The sequence below is a fragment of the Phoenix dactylifera genome, unplaced genomic scaffold, assembly GCF_009389715.1.
Source record: "Phoenix dactylifera cultivar Barhee BC4 unplaced genomic scaffold, palm_55x_up_171113_PBpolish2nd_filt_p 000861F, whole genome shotgun sequence".
Lineage (NCBI taxonomy): Eukaryota > Viridiplantae > Streptophyta > Magnoliopsida > Arecales > Arecaceae > Phoenix > Phoenix dactylifera.
Window position 1 is genome coordinate 95,597 of NW_024068224.1, and position 21,749 is coordinate 117,345.

Sequence of the window (21,749 nt, forward strand, 5' to 3'; positions counted from 1 at the left end):
TCTGGACTGGTGAGAAAAAGCTACCTAAAACGCTCCATAACTTATTATTTTTTAATTTTTTTAAATTATATTTGTACTAGAGTCACATGAATCATCAAATCATACATTGTAGCACAAAAGAAGAAAAAAAATAACCAAAGGAGGGAACATGAATTCCATCACAGGTAGCTAGAGGTCACTAACTGTCAATTCTTTGTGATGTATCGTGCCTCTAAACTGCAAATGGGACAGCATCTAGCACAAGCTATCCCCTGACCGCTTAAAGCCAGTCACAGTGACGGGCAAATAGTATCTGTGACAAAATAAGATTTTTACTACGGGAGACCTTAGCAACAAGGTAGGTGGTTGATGCCAAGATAAACCGAGAGATAACGGTTGATCTAGGTTGAGACTCGAGAAGAAAGGTTAGAAAAAATAGATTATGAGCTGAGAAACTGTGTCACCTCCATCAGCATTATAAAAAAAAAGTATAACTAGAATACCGTTCATTATAGCAACGACGAGAATGCCAAACACTTTCATGAATTAATATAAATATTTGATCATTAAAATTGATTTTGAAATATAATAAATAATTTAGGAAAAAAATGTCATCAAATATATTGCTATTATATTAGGTAGTCATCCCATTATATTAATTTATGATACCGAGATGACAAGGATAGAGAACTTAATTGTACCATATTAGCATCCACTTATCATACCTCAGTGGAGATAAAATAAATTTGCCATAGAGAAACTATGCTTCAACTGATCTTACTGCACTGGCAATCAAAACATTAAGGATATCCCTGTCCTCGGTGGCAATTAGACTACGCGCTGCATCTCCTACCTTTGCTGCAATCAAGAATCGATGCAATATGCATACAAAGAATTTATTCGGTATGTTTAAATATCCTATAGGAATCAGATCTGCAGGTAGACGATCCTGGTGCTCGCTATACCAAACTATATATATCAAACTTTGCTCACGGGTATATGGATTTTTTTTTTAAAAAAAAAAAAAAGCTGCCATGTTGGTAATCAGCAGGGAAGCTGCTGAGACTTGAGAGAGATATTAGGGCTTGCAGGAGGAGAGGGCAAAAGTAAACAACCAAAGGAATATTTTACTAGAAGGATTTTGTCGGTAGGGCCGTGCGAACGCTGGATAACAGCTTTCTTCAGCGAATCAATGTGTCGGTGCCGCGCGTGGCTGCCAGTTGTATCGGATTAAAGGTCTTGAAAACATTCCGGCGAATGTTTAGTTCTCTTTGACCGCTATAGACTGCGATTTAATAATGCACGGTCTATTCATCAGCATACCTGTGATTGTGCTTTGCCTTGTTAACATCGTGACCTTCTAATAAGACGGAAACAGCTATGATCGCTGACCACTCAGACAGAGAAGCTTTCTTTCGTGCCCTGTCTTATTCCGGTCCAACAGAGGAGAATGACCGCAATTCCGCAAGTTATTTCTCTATGGTGAAATAAGATGTTTCCGGCTCTGTCTGTGGGCCATATCAGATGGGCTTCTCGCTCTTGTGTTCATGTGGCCAGTTGTGGTGGAAGGGACGCGGATTTTGCGTGCAAGAATAGTGAGATATTACTTGGCATGGGCTTTATTTATTTGAAGAACATGTAGGACCCGCTGGTGGCAGCCGCGCATAGCGGCGAGACGGTGATAAATTTGAAATTATCAAAAAGTAGGCGAAGATTTGTCTCTTGAGAGTTCCTACTAGGATCATAGAGATTATTCGGCAGAAACTTTAATTTTAATGCAAAGATAAATGTGAGGTTTGTATCACCAGTTATGTTAGTGTTTAGGTTTGTTGCTGCCGATCTTAAGATGTCGATGCCGATCGTGTTTATAGATTTGCAAAATAACAACAGATAAAAAGTGAACGCTCGCTGGATCGGGTCCATTCGGACCACCAATGCTTAAATCAGTAAAAGCTCTGTCGGTGGAAAGTAAAAGAGAAAAGAAGAATAGAGAATCAAAGAGATAAGAGTTTTTTTTTCGGTTAAATTGATTTTTCCTTATTTTTTTGGGGGGAAAGCCATTCCAACCTATTTATAGTTAATCAACTAGCTTTCCTGTTTTCAAAATCGGCATTCACATTTATGAAAGTAGGCCAATTTTTCAGGGCAACATTAACTCTCTCTTTGAGTGTGAGGAAGTTATTTCGTTCTATACAACCATTTATCTCTTAATGTAATAAGATACAAATAGCCTACCTAGTACCAACAAGACCAATATTTCCTTCATCAAATCAATTGCGTGGCATGGATTACGATTGACTCTATGAAATTATTTGAGCAAATAACTGTGAGAACCACCCAAAAGACGCACTGTTCAGCTGTCTTGCACCATCAACTTTGCTTAATTGCATGACTCTATTAAGTAATCACCAGCTAAATGACTCTATCAAGTAACACTTTTGAGTTACTAAATTGAGAACTTCTTTACCTCTTTCAGACCGACTTCGTGGTTTCAGATTCCAATAGCCGATGGTTGCACGGACCAAATAGCCAATAAAAGCTTGTCAGTTGCATGGATTGTATACGTTCACAATTCTGCACTCTAGTAACCTGCGAACCTACCATAGGGACTGTAAAGCAGCGTTGTACGGGTTTTTTTTTAATATGCAATAGCGATTTACACCAAACGTACGTGGATACCCCCAACAAAATTAGAAAAAAAAGTAAAAGAGAGAAAGAAGCCGACACTAGATTTTTCTAAAATCCTTTCAAAATAATGAATCCAAAAAAAAGATCCAGCCAATAGCACTATTCACCTTTCGAAAGATATGAATGGTCCGAAAAGTGTCACAACTTCTCGATAGCCTACATATGTCTCGGAGCAACGAATGTCCGTCATCATAGCTATGCTAATTTTAAATTCTCCTTCAAGATGAATGCTATTCGCACCTGGAACAAGCTTCGTATAGATGATGCTCTTTCACGTAGCTTTCAGCTATGTTCTGAGGACAGTAGCATCGAAAAAATGCCGGCTTCCGATCGCAACAAGCCGAACATTGTGGTCTCTAATCATAAAATTCACTCTCTCATTATCTTCTCTCAAAGTTTATCTTAAAAAAATTTAGAATGCGGGGACTCTTAGAAGACAATGACAATTCTGATCGCAAGCAGCGCTGTAAGCTTTACTAGAGTCTTGATTGCAGCTTTATGCCCTCCTAGATCTCAAGGTAGCTTTCCTTCCATTCCAAAATTCATAAAACCTCTAAACCTCCCTGCCTAGTCCATCCACGATTCCATAGACCAACAAACACATGGTGAGCCCCATCCCCCCCAACACTCGTCAAGACGTCAACCCAAACCATCGGCTCCCCTCATCTCTCTCTCTCACCACGCACGTGAACCCGGTCCCATGCCCTCTCATGCACAACCTCTCCGGCCCTCAAAACAACATAAATCCCACAACACAAATCCAACGGAGCCGACGCTGTCACAGAATTCTCAGCGTTACCCATCCCTCCTTGTCTCAAAAATATAAGATCCTAGAAGTAGCCGAGCGCTACGAGCTCACCAGTCCCATCACTCTCCATCTCTTGCTCTATTCCTGTCACCATGTTGACGCTAAACAAAAGCGCAAAGCTCTCGTTCGCTATACTTTCCATCCTTACTCTCCCTCTACTGCTGCTAATACTTCCCATAGAACGAAAACCCTCGGCCATTGGCCGCCGCCAGCACCATCTCCACATTCGGTCTCACCTTCAAGTCGCCTCCCGGCATTGCGACGGCACCCTCTACCCGGACCTCTGCGTCTCGACACTCGCCGACATCCCCAACCTCAGCTCCAAACCCCTACCCGACGTGATCGCCGCCGTCGTCAACCGCACCGCGGCCGCCGTCCGCTCCTCAGCCTCCAACTGCACATCCTACCTCCACCGCCGCGGCCACATGGACTTCCGCCAGCGCCTCGCCCTCAACGACTGCCTTGAACTCCTCGACCAGACCCTCGATGACCTTCGTACCGCCATCGCCGACCTCGCCGGCTGCAACTCCTCCGCCCACGTGAGCGACCTCCAGACGGTGCTCTCCGCCGCCATCACCAACCAGTACACCTGCCTCGACGGCTTCGCCTACGTCAACGGCGGCGGCGTTCGGCCGTCCATCGAGGGCCGGCTCTACCACGTCTCCCACCTCGTCAGCAACTCCCTCGCCATGGTGAAAAAGATCCGCCGGCAGCGTCGGGGGAGGGAGGCGTTTGAGGAGTACGGCCGGATGTCGGGGGGGTTTCCGACGTGGGTGACGAGCAAGGACCGGCGGCTGCTGCAGGCGGCGGCGAATGCGACGTCGCCGGACCTGGTGGTGGCGAAGGACGGCAGCGGCAACTTCACCACCATCGGGGAGGCGGTGGCGGCTGCGCCGAACAACTCGGCGACGAGGTTCGTGATCTACATAAAGGCCGGGGCGTACTTCGAGAACGTGGATGTGGCGAAGAACAAGAAGAATTTAATGTTCATCGGGGACGGGATCGGGAAGACGGTGGTGAAAGCCAGCCGGAATGTGGTGGATGGCTGGACCACCTTCAGGTCGGCTACTGTTGGTGAGTTACTCTTCGCTCAACGCTCATCAATTCTTAGCCATCTATAGTTCTTCTTTTTCTTATATATATCTCACACTCATCAATTCTTAGCCATCTAGTTTTTTTTTCTTTTTTTGATAAGTCAGCTAAATTAAATTAATCAATAGTAATTATATTCGTAGGAATGGGAAAATAAAGTATTTAAAAATCAAAATGAAAGATCTAATGCAGAGTTTTATAATATAGTTTGATTGATCGCATAAGTAGCCATCCATTTTTTTTGTAGCTAGTAGCCATCTAGTATTAAATATAATACTGTTTTCGATACCATGTATTTATTTTGCTACACGGTTAACTCCATAGTCGCACTTTCCATCCATATTTGCTTGTCGAAATAGTGTCTCTGGGTTGTGAGGTTTTTTTTTTTCTTTTTAATTTCCATGCTCTATTGTAATTTTCTGACTTACGCGTGACGTGACATAACTGCATCTTGAGACTGACTTGGTGGGATAAATAGTTAGCCGATTACAAACTGCTCCTAAAAAGTTAGGAGCTCATGGAGCCCAATCTATGAACATTCAGCATACGGCAAACTCAAGACTCATGCTCGGCACTGTGCTCGATTTCTAATGTATCATGTGCCAAACATGAATTCAAATATCCAAATGTTTTAGCCACATAATATTACTAAATTTTTAGCTATATAAAGCACATAGTCTACATCCCAGAGACGTGCACTACCAGAGAGCAAGGAGTTCCATTTAGGGCTTGTTTTGGCTTGTGAAAAAAGACGGGAAGAAAGTATGGTCAATGAAAAAGTAATGAAGTGGCTCTTATTTGACTGGAGTTTTTAAAAAAATCATATTTTTAGAAAAAAAATACTTTTCGTAAACCAAATGAGCCCTTAAGGTATTAGAAAAAGATTATCGGGTGCTGAAGATACGGCAGCAGAACAATTTATAGTAAAGCAGGTGATGAGCCTCAGTTTTCACGTAGAGAGGCAGTGGAGATAGCTCAGGTTCTAATTATTCTATCTTGCGGATGCCACATAAGTTTATGTGGGTGCCTTCAGCTTCTGTCAAACATTAGCTCACAAAGTGTGTTAAAGTAGAGATAATCGAGCGAGCTCACATGCATGCAAGTGCACAGCGCCACGAGCAGAGGTGGACATTTCACCAAGCTTTCGAGCAATATCTTTACTTATATCTTCATCAGCCGTTTCTTTGTTTTCTTCGAAACGGCAAAGAACCTGTTCGATGCGTGACCGATGCATGTGAACTGACACCATACTATACTTTATCTCATTGGTCAGGTACTAAACAAAATAAGAAACACAGATGTATGGTAGATTGGTGCTCAGATTATTTTTGTTTTTTTCTTGATAGATTGGAGGAGTCACACGAGCCTAGTATAAATATATTCAATAAAATTAAAAAATAATATGTTACAAAAGAAGAGATGCGGCCGCATAATCAGCACATAATATTATCACTAGAGTACTCCACCACAAAGAATGTAATCTAGTACTTCGTAGCTTCGTTGGTCTTACAGTAGATATGGCTGGCCCGAAAAGTACTACACTCACTCAAAAAAACAATCTCAATGCCATATGGCATGGGGAGATAGGCGAAACCCTTAGGATCAATGCGACAATGTGAGATTAATTGTGACATGGTGAGATTGACTGTGATTTAAAATATCTTTATGATCCTCGCATGTCTCTATAATTTTTTTTTACATGTCATGACTGAGCCCCAAGCGTTCTAAAACATTATTTGGTTGGACATACTTTTGATTATTTTAAAAGAGCGGGGACCGAGAATAACGTGCCTCCATACTTAATGCCAAGGAAGTTGCCGGCCTGGGTCCACCAGAGTAGTGCAATCTTTGTAAGGTCTAATTATGAGATGCATGCACTGGCCATATTACCCCTTGCATTTAAACAATTCAATGATCAAATGAGGGTGTCTATTAGCCACCGCACATATGCTCCGAGATTTGGATCGGTCCACTAAAGCTGATCCACGTAATAATTTTTCCTTGGTTGAGCGCACATAGATCTGCTCCCCTGCATCTACGGGGTTTGAATGTCCTCACAAGACATGAATGGTTTGTTGGCGAGCACCAACCAATAAAGGTCAGAACTTTTTTACTTTAATATTAAGACCGAAAGTCTTGTTCTTTTTTTTTTCTTTTTTTTTTTTTGTTGAAAAGACCGAAAGTGTTTTGTTCTCATCGATCAGCGTCTCCATCCGGCTGCAATAAATTAAAATAGCAGTAGCTGAGAAAGCAACCGTAGCAGCAGTAGCAATAGATGTAATAATTTGTTTAAAAATTTAAATTTATATAAATATTTTTTAAAATTTATATTTATTTTTTATTCTCATAAAATACTGTTTTTCCACGTATGCCTCTAATATAATGGTTATTCTAACACCGTTAGTAAAAATCATATTTATTTTAATTAAAAATAAAATAAAATTATAAAATTATTTTTTTTGTTCTTCATCGTGGTCGTCTTATATTTTTTATACATCTACCCACTAAACATATTTTAGTCATTTTTATTTGAAAATTGTTAATTTTTTAACGGCGTTAGATGGTGTGGGTACGTGTGCAAAAATACGGATAAAAAAGAGTAGAATAGCAAAACAAGTATTTTACAAGGGTATATATGTATATATGTAAATATCAATTTTAGGAGGGTATCAATGCAAAATTTGATATTGAGTAAGGTATTTATACAAAAAATTCTAATAATAATAACAACAACAATAATATTTATAGCATTATCATTAATAGTATGAAAAAAAATTAGCGCATCTCTTTCTAAAAATTTGTTCTCGAAAAATGTCCAAAATTCAAATTCTAAATATTACTTTGACGGTGATAGTAATAATATTAGCAACAATACAAATAACAAAATAAGTACATCTAGTTGTAGTAAAAGAAATATAATATATAAAAAAGTCGTATTTATACTTCAAGTTTTTCTATATAATACAAGTCAAGAATGAAGACTTGTGTGGCTAAGTCTAATTCTCTTAAGGGCAAAACTTCTGTATGAGTGGGGTGCGACCAAGTTAATTGGGTTACACCAGAGATTTTAATCCAAGATCTAATTCCTCCGTATGGTAGATAAGCACTGAATGAGGTCCAGAGTTGCATTTTGTTTCTTAATTAGTGTTAAAAAAAAAAAAAGAAGACTGAGAAGATAAGGCCTTTCTTTGGGCAAGAACAAGGCATTGGACAAGTCTTTTCCAATCAGTAACATAAGCATTGAATTAGGTACATGTGACCCAGTTTTGGCAGATCTATGCTTGGCTCAACCAGAAAACTAGATTCAAGCTTTGTCCTAATCACAATAAAAGATTAAGAATTGAACTGCTTGCACATGCGGTTCGAAATAGGATATAGCTAAGGATGCATAAGTTAGGGTAGAAACAATACACGAGCTTGGACTATTTAAGGACTGCAACCTATATAATGTCATTACTTGCTGCAACCCTAACTCGGCGACGACAAAATTTTCAAGTTCCTACAGCTGTTGCCGGCCAATGTATTGGCTTATCTTCATCCCTACAGACATGCAAAACCACTGATCGATCCCTGGACAGCGAACTTAGCCACTTGCAGCCATCGACGATGCCCTGGCACGACAAAGAAACAACATCTTTCCTCAGATCACATTAAGGTTTGGTGACTTTGGTCCACATTTAATGAGCTTATCAGATTGAGCTATGAATGGTCCATATATTACATTTATTGATGAGATTATCACATCGGACTATTGCAGGCTGGTCATCGATAGATTTATGAAGTTTTTTTTTTTTTTGGAGGGGGGAGTACAATTAGAATAGGGAACAAGCTCACAAAAGAAAGAGCAAAAAAGGATACCAAAGCAAAAATTGGAACAACTAAACTCTCAAGAAACTGCACTCATACATCTCGGTCTGAAGTAATTAAGGCATTGAGCTGAACTGGAATAGAGAAGTCCTCATGTAATCCACATCTCCCAAAATTTCTTTATTAGCTACCCAATCTGCTGATTGGTTGCCTTCACAAAAAATCTGAGAAGCCTTGAATACATAAACAACTTCTTAATTCCATGTCTTTGAGTAGAGGTAGATGAAGAGGACCAGAAGTAAAGGAACAGTTAATCCATTTGTACCACTGTATTGAGGGTCGCCTTCTATCCAAAGTTAAGTGGCTTTATACCTAAACAAAGTCAGGCAAATACCTCTCTATGCAGCTCGTAGTTCATCTTCAATAAATGTTGATGAGGGAAGGCTATTGATCTAGCATGTATAAGTTTTGCATTGTGATCTCTAACTGGGAAGCCAACATCTGCAGGTTGATCTTTCGTAGACCCATCGAAGTTAATCTTCAATACTCCCGAGGCATGACCAGTGAACTATAATCAGAGAAGAATGAGGAGAGTCCAATAGTATTTTTTATAAAATAGTAGCTATATTTTTATATTATTATTATATATTAACAATATTTTTATTATATAATAGCATGATATTATTATTATAAAAATACTATATTATTCTATTATAATATAATAATATAATTATTATAGTATAATAATGATGATGGTAATATAATATTATTGTAATATTATATAATATTATATGATTTTATTATATTATTATTACATTGTACTACTAAAACTATTATTATAAAGTATATATTGTTAATTTATAAATTATCTTGTGGCTATTTTTTAAAAAAGAATGCTGTCGTACATCACAAGTAAAGCTTTCGGCCAAAAGCTCCAATGGGAGACTTCGATCTTTATGCTTTTGAGGATTAAAAACAAGCTGTTTCAAAACTTTTATTAAACGGACAATGGGGCCAGATGCTTGATTGTTCGTATGATCGTATCAACTATGAACCTAGAATAGATTGAAACTTTAGTTTTGGATCGAGACCCTTATGCAAACTCTTCCAACCTAATTATGATTTTATTTGAACTGACTGAGGCATGTTTGGCTTGGGCGGAGGGAGATACGAGGTGACGAGGCAGACTATTTTCATATATTATGATTTAAAATTAATTTCGAATCTAGATTGTTGATTCAAACACGGAATGTTTGACTTCGAATCAAGCTCCAATCTTACGCACTGTGTTTGAGGCGAGCTCAATCTATTTAGACCATGTAACTAGCACCTCTAACTAAACCCAATGGTCCAAGCGATCATAAATCCTTTACAGCAGTTGATTTGATGACCTTACTTGTATGCTAACCAAGCTCATATATGAAATGAGAAAAGAGGAGGTTTCCCACGCATTCATCAAGACTACGAACAGAGATCCAGAACCCAGCTCTTTGGAGACTTGGATATTTGCCTAAAAAATTATATATGGCACCATAATCTTTGCAGCATTTCTAATAATTTGCGACACTTCTGAGAACCAGGGCTTAACTCTTAGTGATTCACATCGCCATGAAGAATTTGTTAAAGTTCATGCACAATTTAATCTTCTACAATCGATCTAAAATATGATCATCATCTCCTCTGCATTGGTTTCAGCTGTGGTTGGCGATGGATTCCTTGCGCGAGATATCACAATAGAGAACTCAGCAGGACCTAGCAAGCACCAAGCCGTTGCCCTGAGGGTTGGCGCTGACCTCTCCGCCTTCTACCGTTGCAGTTTTGTGGCCTACCAAGACACTTTATACGTCCACTCTCTTCGCCAGTTCTACAGGGACTGTGATGTTTACGGAACCGTAGATTTCATATTTGGGAATGCAGCGGTGGTGCTCCAAAGCTGCAACTTGTATGCTCGGAAACCCGATCCGAACCAGAAGAATATATTCACAGCCCAAGGGAGGGAAGACCCCAATCAGAACACCGGCATTTCCATCCAGAAGTGCAAGGTGGCTGCAGCCTCCGATCTCATCCCGGTGCAATCCAACTTCTCCACATACCTGGGTCGGCCATGGAAACAATACTCGAGGACAGTGTTCATGCAGTCATTCCTTGGTAGTTTGATAGATCCTGCAGGGTGGCTGGAATGGGATGGTGACTTCGCACTGAGCACTCTATACTATGGAGAGTACATGAACCAAGGACCAGGTTCTAATACCTCTAGAAGAGTGACATGGCCAGGATACAGGGTCATCACCAGTGCAGCAGAAGCTAGCAACTTCACCGTGGCATCATTCATCCAGGGTGATCAGTGGTTGGGTGCAACTTCTGTTCCATTTACTTCAGGGTTATGAGGGGGAATAGCTTAGCCGTCGAGTCCTCGGATTTTTCGGAATAAAGGCTTTGCCTACTCTAGGGTTGATGGATTAATAGTTGCAATATTAAAGCTTGAGGAAGTATGTTGGCCACCTTCCACTATGGGCTGTGACTAATTTGCTTGAAAGGGTGTGTCGGATTGGTCTTTGATTTAATTCAAAATGTGGTATGGGATTAACTTAAGAAAAATTCATCGATGTTGCTGCGATCTTCCTTAATGTTGAATTGAATCAATTGCTGGAGTCTAAAACTTTTCTAGAATAGGGCACGTTACACAATTTTTTCTTGTAATATTTCCTGGGCGTGCATCCCATCGTAGGCCCATGCACTCCGATATGAGTATGATTAGCCCATTAGACGATGAGTTTTCACGTCCAGCAACCAGAACAAACAATCCTTCAAAAAATGTTCCTTTCATAACTCGTAAACCCTCATCCAAATTGAACCATTTCCTAAGCTTTAGTGCCAATATCCCCCGTGTGTAAACTTGGTCTGTGGCACGCCTGATTCCGTTTGCCTTAATGAATATCTAGTGTGCAAATAACAATGTATTCTTTTATGATCCCTTTCTTAGGTTATTGTTGTCACGCTCTGAACCCAGAGCGGAACAAATGCCGCATATTTGTATGGCGAACCATACAAGCATGCAAGGCTACAGATCATATCAAAGCAATAATAATTCTTAAAAATTTATTTAATCAATAACTTGTTCAAATAATTCTTACAATAGTTTTAACGTGACACAAGTGAACATATGCTAACTATATACTAAAATTAAATAAAATATTCTAACTGGTTTAAATAGTCTGACTAGAACTTCAATAATATAAAGTAACTGGTTTAAACAATCATGCATCTGGATCTAAAAAAAATAAAGTATAATATTGAGCTACACTAGCCCAGTAAGCAACATAACACTCCCAAAGTGGGATCTAAGTATGCCAAATAATAAGTTAAAGAGCAAAATATTGACTCCAAAGTAAATCAATTCTTAAGTAATACGTATATCTCTTTTCGAAGTATATTTAATTGTTTTCATAAAGAAATACCAAAAATTCAAGAACAGGCTACGGCTACGTAACCCAGTGGCATGAGTGAGAATGCACAAAGTGTCAAACACTACTATTATTAACCACCAATGGTACCGTGTCCAAATACCACTATTCTAATCAATGGTTGTGCGATGTCGAAACTAGTTTCTCGCAAATTATAAGTCAACAGGGATAACGAATAATCCTAAGGCTGCAAATGGGTCGGGTTGACCCATGACCCGACCCATTTTGGATGACTCGTGGGGCCGGGTCGGAACCTAAAATTAGACCCATTCCATTTTTTGGGTCGGGTTTGGATTTACCGAATTCAGACCCGACCAGTCCGATCCATTTGAAATTTGGATAATTTTGGAATTTCAATCCTACAACCTGACTCTACCCAACCTAATCTGACCCGAATCTATAAAATTATTGGGCCCACGAGGGTGCAAACAAATTCTGAAGCCATACATGGGTTGACCCGAACGGGACCCGACCTGAACCTGAATTTTTCAGGTTGGGTTTGGGTTATATATGGACCCAACCCAATCCAAATGACACATTGGGTCAAAAAATTATAACGGTGGACCCGATTTGACCCGACCCAATCGTCTATTGGATCAGGTTTGGGTCCAAAATTGGGACCCAAACAAGAAATCGGGTCGGGTCGGGGTCACTCATGATCCGACCCAACCCATTTGCACCCCTAAATAATTTCTATTGGCGGGGCCAGATCATAGCCATGCTGAGAATAGATACATATAAAATAAATTTCATAATTAGCCTAGTCGTATTTTCCAAATTTCATAACATAATATATAATATAATTTTAAAAATATTTTCTGTCATAATATTAACATGCCTGACCCGTTTAACTAAGTATAAAATTGATTTTATTATCAAATTAATCACCTGATTATTATTTTGCCAAAAATTTGAAAAACACACTTTGAAGCATTAGGTTACTTACCTCTTACACTTCAAAATCCTACTCTAGTTAGACGAGTCAAGTTTGTGTGCTTTAATATCATTAAGATATAATTAATTTTTATCAATATATTAAAAGTCAAGCAAAGTTAAAATTAAAATACTATTGGAGATACAGCCTCATGCTCAACTGCCAAGGTGGGTCCAAACCAAGAGATTCAATTAGTCAGGTAAAGATCAATAGTGGCTAAATTTCAAAAGATTTAACTGGTAATGAAGTAATGGCCTAGTCTACAATCGGATATCGGGGTGGTTCAGTGTTTCCAAACTAATCAACTTGGATCCGAGCAATAAGGAGAGCAAAGCTTACACTAGGATTCTTAAGCCTATCTAAAGAGAGAAAGTTCCCTAGAGACTAGAGAGAGAGTCTTGTGGGGAAAGAAAGAGAGAGAAAAGAGAACAAGCTTTCCTCTCTAACTAAGGAAGAGGAAGGAAGAGGAAGGAAGAGAGTGGTTGCAAGTGGTGTCAAGGTCAAGGAGCACGGCCGACCAACAAGCGGCTGGTGGCTGACAACGACTAGCACCCGACATCATCAAATCCACTCAAAATAGGGGTTCTGACCCTTTTAACCACGAAAATCAAACATCCTAATGGCCGGAGCTCTGGCCATGGTCTCCTGCCATTGTAGAAGATTGGAAGAAGACTTCGGAGGCAAGGACTGGCCACAGAATCGGCCGAAATCAAAAGAAAAAAAATCTTGCTTTCCAAAAACTGGAAAAATAGGGGCTTTGCCCCTTTTCGACCAAATTCCGGCGACCACCGGCGGGAATCGAGCTTCCAAAAGTCACAGAGGAAGGAGAAAAGAGTTATCCAAAGATTTTTAGATTCTCACCTGGCTTTTCGGCAGTAAAATTGTAGCCACGACGACGCGATTGCGATCGGTGATCGAGGAGGAATTCAAAAAAAATTCGATGGTAGGCTTCGATTGGGGCTGGCTTTCCAGTGGGGGAGGATGGGGAGGAGCTCATAAGAGCGGAGATTAGGGTTGCCTAGTCTCTAGCATGGCCCGAGGTGAAGGAGGACTCGTCCTCCTCTGCTGTGCGGAACTAGGGCTCTGCCCTAGTTCTCGTTCAGATGGACCTTTCGGTCGCATTTAAAAGTTGGATCGGGCCAACATACCCGCCCTAATGAGTCTAGGCCTCACAATTGCAGTGGCCTTTTACGGCTTAAAAAGCTTTGCCCATCCAATTGATAGAACGTGCACTAATTTGGGTATTAAATTGAAGTGCCTTTCTCGATACCTATTATCACGTTATGAGCTTTGCAAGATCCCTGGACCTTTAGTTGTCGAGAAAAACTGGCCCACGGGTGTCAAAATGGAGAGATCATCGGTGGCTGGATTTATTGGTCCCCTCAGAAATATGGATAACACAGCGGTCAAAATGGTTATTTAACTTTTAAATTTTCAGCATATTTAGACTTGCGGCTTCTTTTCAACTCCTAAGTATTTTAGCATGCTGGTTTTCTTTCTCACACATCTCGTACGAGTATATCATGCTATCAAATAACATTAGTATTCTCTAATAATATATAATAATTGAATTTGATATAATAATTATTGAATTAAATGAACCGGGGCTTGTAGCAGCAATCATGCTTGCTCCTCTATTTAGCAACCAAAGATCCTCGGTTAGGGTCCCTAATAATTGTGCATCCGTAACAGTTGGGGCCCAGGTAATTATCCCACAGTGGGTGACCAGTGGACAGTGGCATACGGACCGAAACAGGGAATGGAGTGGCGAGGTGAAACAAGCCTTGTGGCATGCGGAGAAGATATTAAGACCGCGGAACTTTTGGTGGGTCAGTACTTTCTGACGTCTAAAAATATTTTCAGATAAAATAAAAGTATTTATTAAAAATATCAAAAAATTATTTTAATTTTGACAGAAAATTAAAATAGTTTTTTCGAAAAAGCTCCAAAATAGTGCTTCTTCGAAAAAGCACTTTTAACATGCATCGAAAAGCTATTTTATTGTATAAAATTTTTTTAAAATAAAATATCTATGATAAAATATTTTAATTACGAAAAATATTCTATTATATTTATTAATATATAATGATAATAATTATAATATTTTATTATTTTTATTATTATATTATACTATAAATATTATATTATATTATATCATAATACATTAATATGTTATGTTATATAATATCAAATTATATTACATTATTATGCTATAGTATACAATATCATATTGCTATATTATAATAATATTATATTACATTATAGTAATATTATACTATATCATATATTTATATATTTATATATAATATATTTTATTATGTTCTTTCGATAATATTATGTAATGTTCTTTACGATCATTTTATCATACTAAAATATTTTCTTAGTTTATTTGCAAGCACATATTAAAATTTCACAGTACTTTAAAAATATAGTTATCTAAAGCTCTCTTGGCAATAGCTCTGCCAAACGGTGGTTAAGTAGCCGGTGGATAGCATCACACCCACTTGATTGAGCAAACGAATTGGTACGAGCCATGTGGAATTCAAGCAGTGGACTGTAAAGCTGTGGTAAGTTTCCCCCAGTAGGTTAGCACCTCGGATCCTAATTGAACTTTGGATGCGTCCATAGCGCAACGGCTAGTTGCCATCAGAAGTCCAACGGCATTGCGTCCCGTTTGGGGTGGGGCCGTGAGGTCGGACCGTTCCCACCTCTCCTTACCTTTTGCTCTTTTCCCGCCGAAATCAGCCGAAAACCCCGCGACGAAGACGAAAAAGGTCACCGCATTCCACGGCGGCAGCGTTCGCCTTTTCCTGGCGAGACTCCCAAGGTGGTGAGGGCGCTCTCAGAGATTTCAGCCAATTGCAAGGGCTTTCTGAGGGGCTACGGCTGATGGGGGATGGGATCATGGGAGAAGCACGGGAGGAGCATGTGCGAGATTTCAGGCAGCACATGACCCTAATCAGTCGCTCATGCAAAAGGGCCTACCTTCCGCACCCCTCTATCAGGTCAAATCTGTCCTCTTATGCTTTTTATGTTCTCTAAGTTCGCTCTTTAGCCAACATGCTAATAGCTATAAGACCAAGAAATTTAAAAATAGGGATATTATCTTTTCATATTCTTATACATTACAAGCTACTTGTCATTTAGGAATATGTAATCATCACCACACACACCACCTAAGACCAAAGAAATTAGAAAAATAAATATATTATTTTTAATGGAACAAATATGGTAAAGCTACCAGAAACTAAGTAAAAAAAAGGTAAATTATTAAAGCTGGAAATGCTATGGATATTTTTAGGACAAGCTACTTTGTTATTTAGGAATATGCAATCATCACTACATCGGAGATTGCTTGCATTGTCCACCTTCTTCTCATCTTACTAGTCAACTTTTAAGACTTGTTTGGTTTGTAGAAAGAGGGGAGGAAAAGAATGTTTGGTTGAATTTTTCAAATGAGAAAGATGAGAAAGAGGCTTTTCTGTGGAAATAAGATTGTCATATTTCATGAAAAAAAATCTATATGTGATATGAAAAAAATAAAATTCTTAGTAACTTTCCAAAGAACTAAAATGCTCAACCAAACATAAGCCACTCTGAAATATATCACTTTCTCATGATCAACCAACCATGCAAGAATCATTTTTTTTATACATCATATATCTAGGTATTAACTTTCTAAAAAAATATTCGAGTGAGAAAAAATTCTTTTTGCAAATCAAACGAGTCCTTAAGGTCCAATGTATATACATTTAAGAATTGCCAACTTAGATTGAATACGATGAAGGTGAAATTGAGAATGGACCAGAAGTTAGATGTGCAATTGCAAAGGGCTAGACTTGCTGCTTGCAATTTGCATACAATTGCAGGCTTATGGGTCTTTATTCACGTTTTTTTTTTCTTTTAAGGAATTATAAGAAAATTATATCTTTCTCTCCTTTTGTGTTTCCCTAATTTTCCTCAAAAAAAAAGAGAAAGTAGACATACCTCTGTGCCCTTCTTCGTTTTCGTAAAAGGTGGTGCCAAAATATGTGTGAAAGGGGCCCTGCCCAAAATAACTTCTATGCCAGCTTTTCTCTCAGCGATAGAAGACCATGGAGAACGATCCCTCGGTTCCTTTCTCCATGGAGATTCCCCATGAGAAGCCATACGATTGTTTGAAAGATAGGCAAATAGAGTGGCAGATAGGTGTTTTTTGAGAGCCGGGTCCGAGTAGGCTTTGGCCTAGGCTAGTGCAGCGAGCCAGGAGCTGGTCGGTCTTGGGTCACGCTCCTCATGTGCCCTTCTGAGCGTTACGTCGCTGTGTTCTTGCCATTTGTTCTCATGTGTCAAGTCTCATTGGCTGCTAAATGTCAGTTCCATTGGCGTTTCCGGACGTTAGCATGGTCGAGAATTAGGTTCCGAGCTTAGAGGGCTTAAAAAAAATTAAAGAAACCAATGAGGACATTACTTAGTTTGCCAATGAACAGTGTGAAAGGTATATATATTGCAGGTGTGCTCTTTATGGTTAAGATAAAAGTGTGGCATCATCCTTTTTTTATATGACAGAGATCGCATTGTTATGTGAAATGTTAGGATCCTACATGCCTGTTTTCTTTTGGGTGGAAGTGAATTACAGCCCATGTTTGGATTTTTCTCATAAAACTCATTCCATCTCCACAATGAGGGAAATATGATAATAACCACGATGAGGGAAAACCACATTCATAAACATCTCCACAAAGATAAATTCTACAAAGATATACCCATGCTAAGCTTTCACTTCACATGACTCTCATAAAGCCACAAATATGGAGAATGGAAATAAAATATACTCGGAGCCTGAAAATTTAGATTTTATTATTCAAATTTCTACAGCCCATTTTAACAATGGTTGGGGTAGTCCAAATACATTCAGGGTTTTAATAAATAGAGAGTCCGGAGGCCCTAGGCCAACCATGCCACTCTGACTTCTGGAATTCTAACTAACAATAACTGTACTAATTAATAGACTAACATTGTAGTTAAAACTTGACAGTTTACAACATTAGGGAACGAGCGAAGGCAACAAACTGTCACACGGTCCGGGAGCATACCCCACATTAAAGGTGACCGTTAGAAACCAAAAGCCCTCATAAAGACAGCCTAGTTTTGATATCCGTTTTACGTTTATACACCACCTGTCCCTAATATAATAAAGAAAATCTTAATCTGCTAGTGGATAAAGTGATAAAGTATATTGTCCATTTCCCCAAGAAAGTTAATGTGGATATACTTATTCTATGTGGGCATAAATACATTTCTATAAGGGCATGTTGGTCAAAAAAGACAAGACAGAGGAAAGTAATTTAAGCCCTGCTCTCTCATGTGACCCAGAGCACACAGGGAAAGACCTAATAAATGAGAGGCGAAGCCTTTACAGTGTGATTTCCAGTGGCAAACAATAATGGCAGGGCAAGGGAGTAGTAGTGGGTTGTTTTCGGCTCTATAAATAGAGGTCGTTTCCTAGGGCACTTTGCACTGATTGTGGCTCATCTCAGCTGGGGTTCAGTTGGGTTGGTTAACGGCTAAATGGCTCTCTTCCCTCACTTGCCTCTGCTCCTCTGTTTCCTCCTTTCTCTGTTTCTCTCCAATACCTTGGCCTTCCCAGCCCAAGAGCATAACCACCATCCCCACCGCGGCCCCGCCAAACAAAACTATAGAGATGCCCTCTCTAAATCCATACTCTTCTTCGAAGGGCAGAGGTCAGGGAGGCTTCCACCCAACCAGAGGATGACCTGGAGGAGGAACTCTGGCCTCTCTGATGGCTCGACAATGCATGCAAGAGCTCTAACTCGAGTCATTCTTTGTTCATTCTCTTATTTTCAGCTCATTTTATGGGGAAAACTAATGTGGTTTTGTTGGGATAAAGCAGGTGGACTTGGTGGGTGGGTACTATGATGCAGGGGACAATGTGAAGTTTGGGTTCCCCATGGCTTTCACCACTACCATGCTCTCATGGAGTGTGGTAGAGTTCGGTGGGATGATGAAAGGGGAGCTCCAGAACGCGAAGGAGGCCATCCGTTGGGCCACTGACTACCTCCTCAAAGCCACTGCCCACCCCAACACCATCTACGTCCAGGTTTCCCTTCCCTCCGCCCATTCCCTGTCCTTTTGACATTTCCTCTGTTTTCTCTCTTTCCGTGAGCAATGTGGCTCCTCTGTTGATCTTATGCTGAAGAACTCAAATGTAGCTTCTTTGTTAAAGTACAAAAGCGCAAGAAAATGCTCCACATTCCCCAAGACAGACATCCGCTTCCTTCTCTTTGTAATGCTGCAGTGCAGCACTAAATAACTCTAGTCTCTACTAAGAAAATGGTATTTTAGAGCTTTAGCTCCTTTGCTTTTGAATTTTTTGCGGAGGTTTTGAAGCATTTTATCTTTGGGGTTGTTGGTTTCAGGTGGGAGATGCAAACAAGGACCATTCTTGTTGGGAAAGGCCAGAGGACATGGACACCCCAAGAGTAGCCTTCAAGATAGATAGCAGCAACCCGGGCTCCGATGTCGCTGCCGAAACCGCCGCAGCGCTTGCCTCCGCCTCACTGGTCTTCAAAAAGTCTGATCCATCCTACTCCAAGCTTCTCCTTAACAGAGCTATCAGGGTAACGCAACCACCACCCCAACATCTCAAAACAGAGACCCATCTTAATTAATCGCCCTTCTGAAACCACCTTTCTTCCTCAAATGGCTTCCAGGTTTTTAAGTTTGCAGACGAGCACAGAGGCCCCTATAGCAATGGGTTGAAGAACGTCGTCTGCCCCTTCTACTGCTCCTACTCTGGCTACCAGGTTTCTAAGCTCTCTCTCCCCTAAAACATTTTACCCCCTCCGCTCCTCTGTTCCTAAACCCAAATACTCTGTTTCCTATGCTTAAGGACGAGTTATTGTGGGGAGCTGCTTGGCTTCACAAGGCCACCAAGAACCCAACCTACCTTAACTACATTCAGGTCAACGGTCAAACTCTTGGAGCTGATGAGTCTGACAATACCTTTGGCTGGGACAACAAGCATGTGGGAGCCAGGATCCTCCTCTCCAAGGCATCAGTCCTCTCCTTTTAGCCTCTTCTCCCATCATCCTATTAATTATTGGAACAACAGGTTTTTGGTTTCAACTTCCAGGTTCTAACCAAGTTTTCTTTTGTCGGGTTTGCAGGCTTTCTTAGTCCAAAATGTGAAGTCCCTTCATGACTACAAGGGCCATGCTGATAACTTCATTTGCTCCTTGATCCCAGGGACTCCTTTCTCTCAAGCCCAGTACACTCGAGGTCTCTCCTCCATCTCATAGCATTCTTGGTAGTAACAATAAATAAATGCTCTACTGGCTTAGATTCAGCTAAAAGTGCTTATGTTGTGGGAAATACAGGAGGGCTGCTGTTTAAGATGAGTGACAGCAACATGCAGTATGTGACCTCCACCTCATTCTTGCTGCTTACCTACGCCAAATACTTGACCTACTCCTCCAAGGTGGTCTCTTGTGGTGGAGTTTCCGTCACCCCTAAGAAGCTCCGCGCCATTGCCAAGCGCCAGGTGAGCCCATTCTTTCCTCCCCACTTGAAGCCCCCTCTAGGGAAACGCGATTCCCGAGTTCGTTTCCTCCGAACTTCTTCACAAGCATATTCTGGCGACCGCGTGATCGGATGCTAGCTGGGGCGCTGCTGCCCATGAGATCACATTGTCGCCAGAAGAGGGGAAGAATCGTCATGTGAAACGGACGGGGGAAACGTGACGCGTTAACTTGTCCCGCGGAGTTAATCTTTCACTGACTGTTTCTACGCTGTGTGGCTTTTGGTGTGGGTCCCAGGTGGACTACCTGCTGGGGGACAACCCGGCGAGGATGTCGTACATGGTGGGCTACGGAGCAAGATACCCACAGCGGATCCATCACCGGGCCTCGTCGCTGCCGTCCGTGGCGGCCCATCCGGCCCGGATCCCGTGCTCGAGCGGCTTCGCCGCGCTGAACTCGCCGGCCCCCAACCCGAACGTCCTGGTGGGCGCCGTCGTGGGCGGACCGGACGCGCAGGACCGGTTCCCGGACCAGCGGTCCGACTACGAGCAGTCCGAACCGGCCACCTATATCAACGCCCCCCTCGTGGGTGCCCTCGCCTACCTCGCCCACTCCTTTGGCCAGCTCTAGACCGAACGCACTTCGACAACTAATGGAATGTATGAGTCCCATTGTTATCTATAATATAGTATTATAGACTTAGGTTTAGGTGCAAGCTTGGTTAAGATGTTTTAGTATGGAGTTAAGGACCCCAGTGCAGCTAAGGAGGGCACGGGAGGGTCTGTTATTAAGTAAGTGTTTTCTTCTTTAGCTTCATCTAGGAGCAAGAAGCGTTGGATGTGACTGTAGGTCCGTTGTGGTGTGATGTGTGTGATGTTTGGGGGCACAGGTATCGAGTGGGGTCACTTGGGAGTGTTTGGGGGCGTGAGCTTTGAACGGCGTTTGTACGGGAGAAGGGGGAGGTGGGGCATTGACCCTTGTAAGATCTTGTCCACATCAATTTGACAAGGAGTGGAGCCTCTCTCTTTCTCTCTATCTGTCTCTGTGCCATGCGTCTGCTGCTTATTGGTTTGGATGGTGTTTCTTCTTGATTTGCATCAGGACAGTTATTGGATAAACTTACCGTTTTTTTGGGATAAGCTAAATGGTTGGAATCCTTTTTCTCAAGGAACAAAGATTCTTGCCATTTTACCATCCCTGGCCAACCCATTCATTGCGCTGTTGAGATTTCTTTTGTTTATGTAATGTATTCTAACGTCGATACATATATTATAGTCTCAAGTTTCACCACCTTCTCAAATTCGATTTACCGAGGATGGCTACCTTTGCATAGGACGCTCCCAGTTATCCTTTCTGCAAAGAGTGGAAATATTGCATGAGTTAATTTTGTTGTTTGGAGAGGAGGAGAAAAAAAGAATTACTTATATCATACTCTCCACTACATTCAACAGCATCAT

The 21,749-nt window shown here is 40.8% G+C and overlaps 2 protein-coding genes across 2 annotated transcripts; both read left to right on the plus strand.

Moving 5' to 3' along the window:
• Window positions 1-3,516: 3,516 nt before the first annotated feature.
• LOC120107429 (pectinesterase-like) lies at window positions 3,517-10,993 on the plus strand. The gene is made up of 2 exons (XM_039120705.1): window positions 3,517-4,549; window positions 10,070-10,993. The coding sequence occupies exons 1-2, from the start codon at window positions 3,568-3,570 to the stop codon at window positions 10,759-10,761; spliced, it is 1,674 nt and encodes a 557-aa protein (XP_038976633.1). The 5' UTR covers window positions 3,517-3,567; the 3' UTR covers window positions 10,762-10,993.
• Window positions 10,994-18,259: 7,266 nt separating this feature from the next.
• On the plus strand, window positions 18,260-21,327 carry LOC103711412 (endoglucanase 3). Its single transcript, XM_008797544.3, has 8 exons — window positions 18,260-18,571; window positions 18,666-18,872; window positions 19,192-19,392; window positions 19,486-19,578; window positions 19,665-19,826; window positions 19,942-20,053; window positions 20,152-20,315; window positions 20,590-21,327. Exons 1-8 carry the CDS (start codon window positions 18,323-18,325, stop codon window positions 20,920-20,922), a joined length of 1,521 nt encoding a protein of 506 aa, XP_008795766.2. The 5' UTR covers window positions 18,260-18,322; the 3' UTR covers window positions 20,923-21,327.
• The last annotated feature ends 422 nt before the right edge of the window (window positions 21,328-21,749 follow it).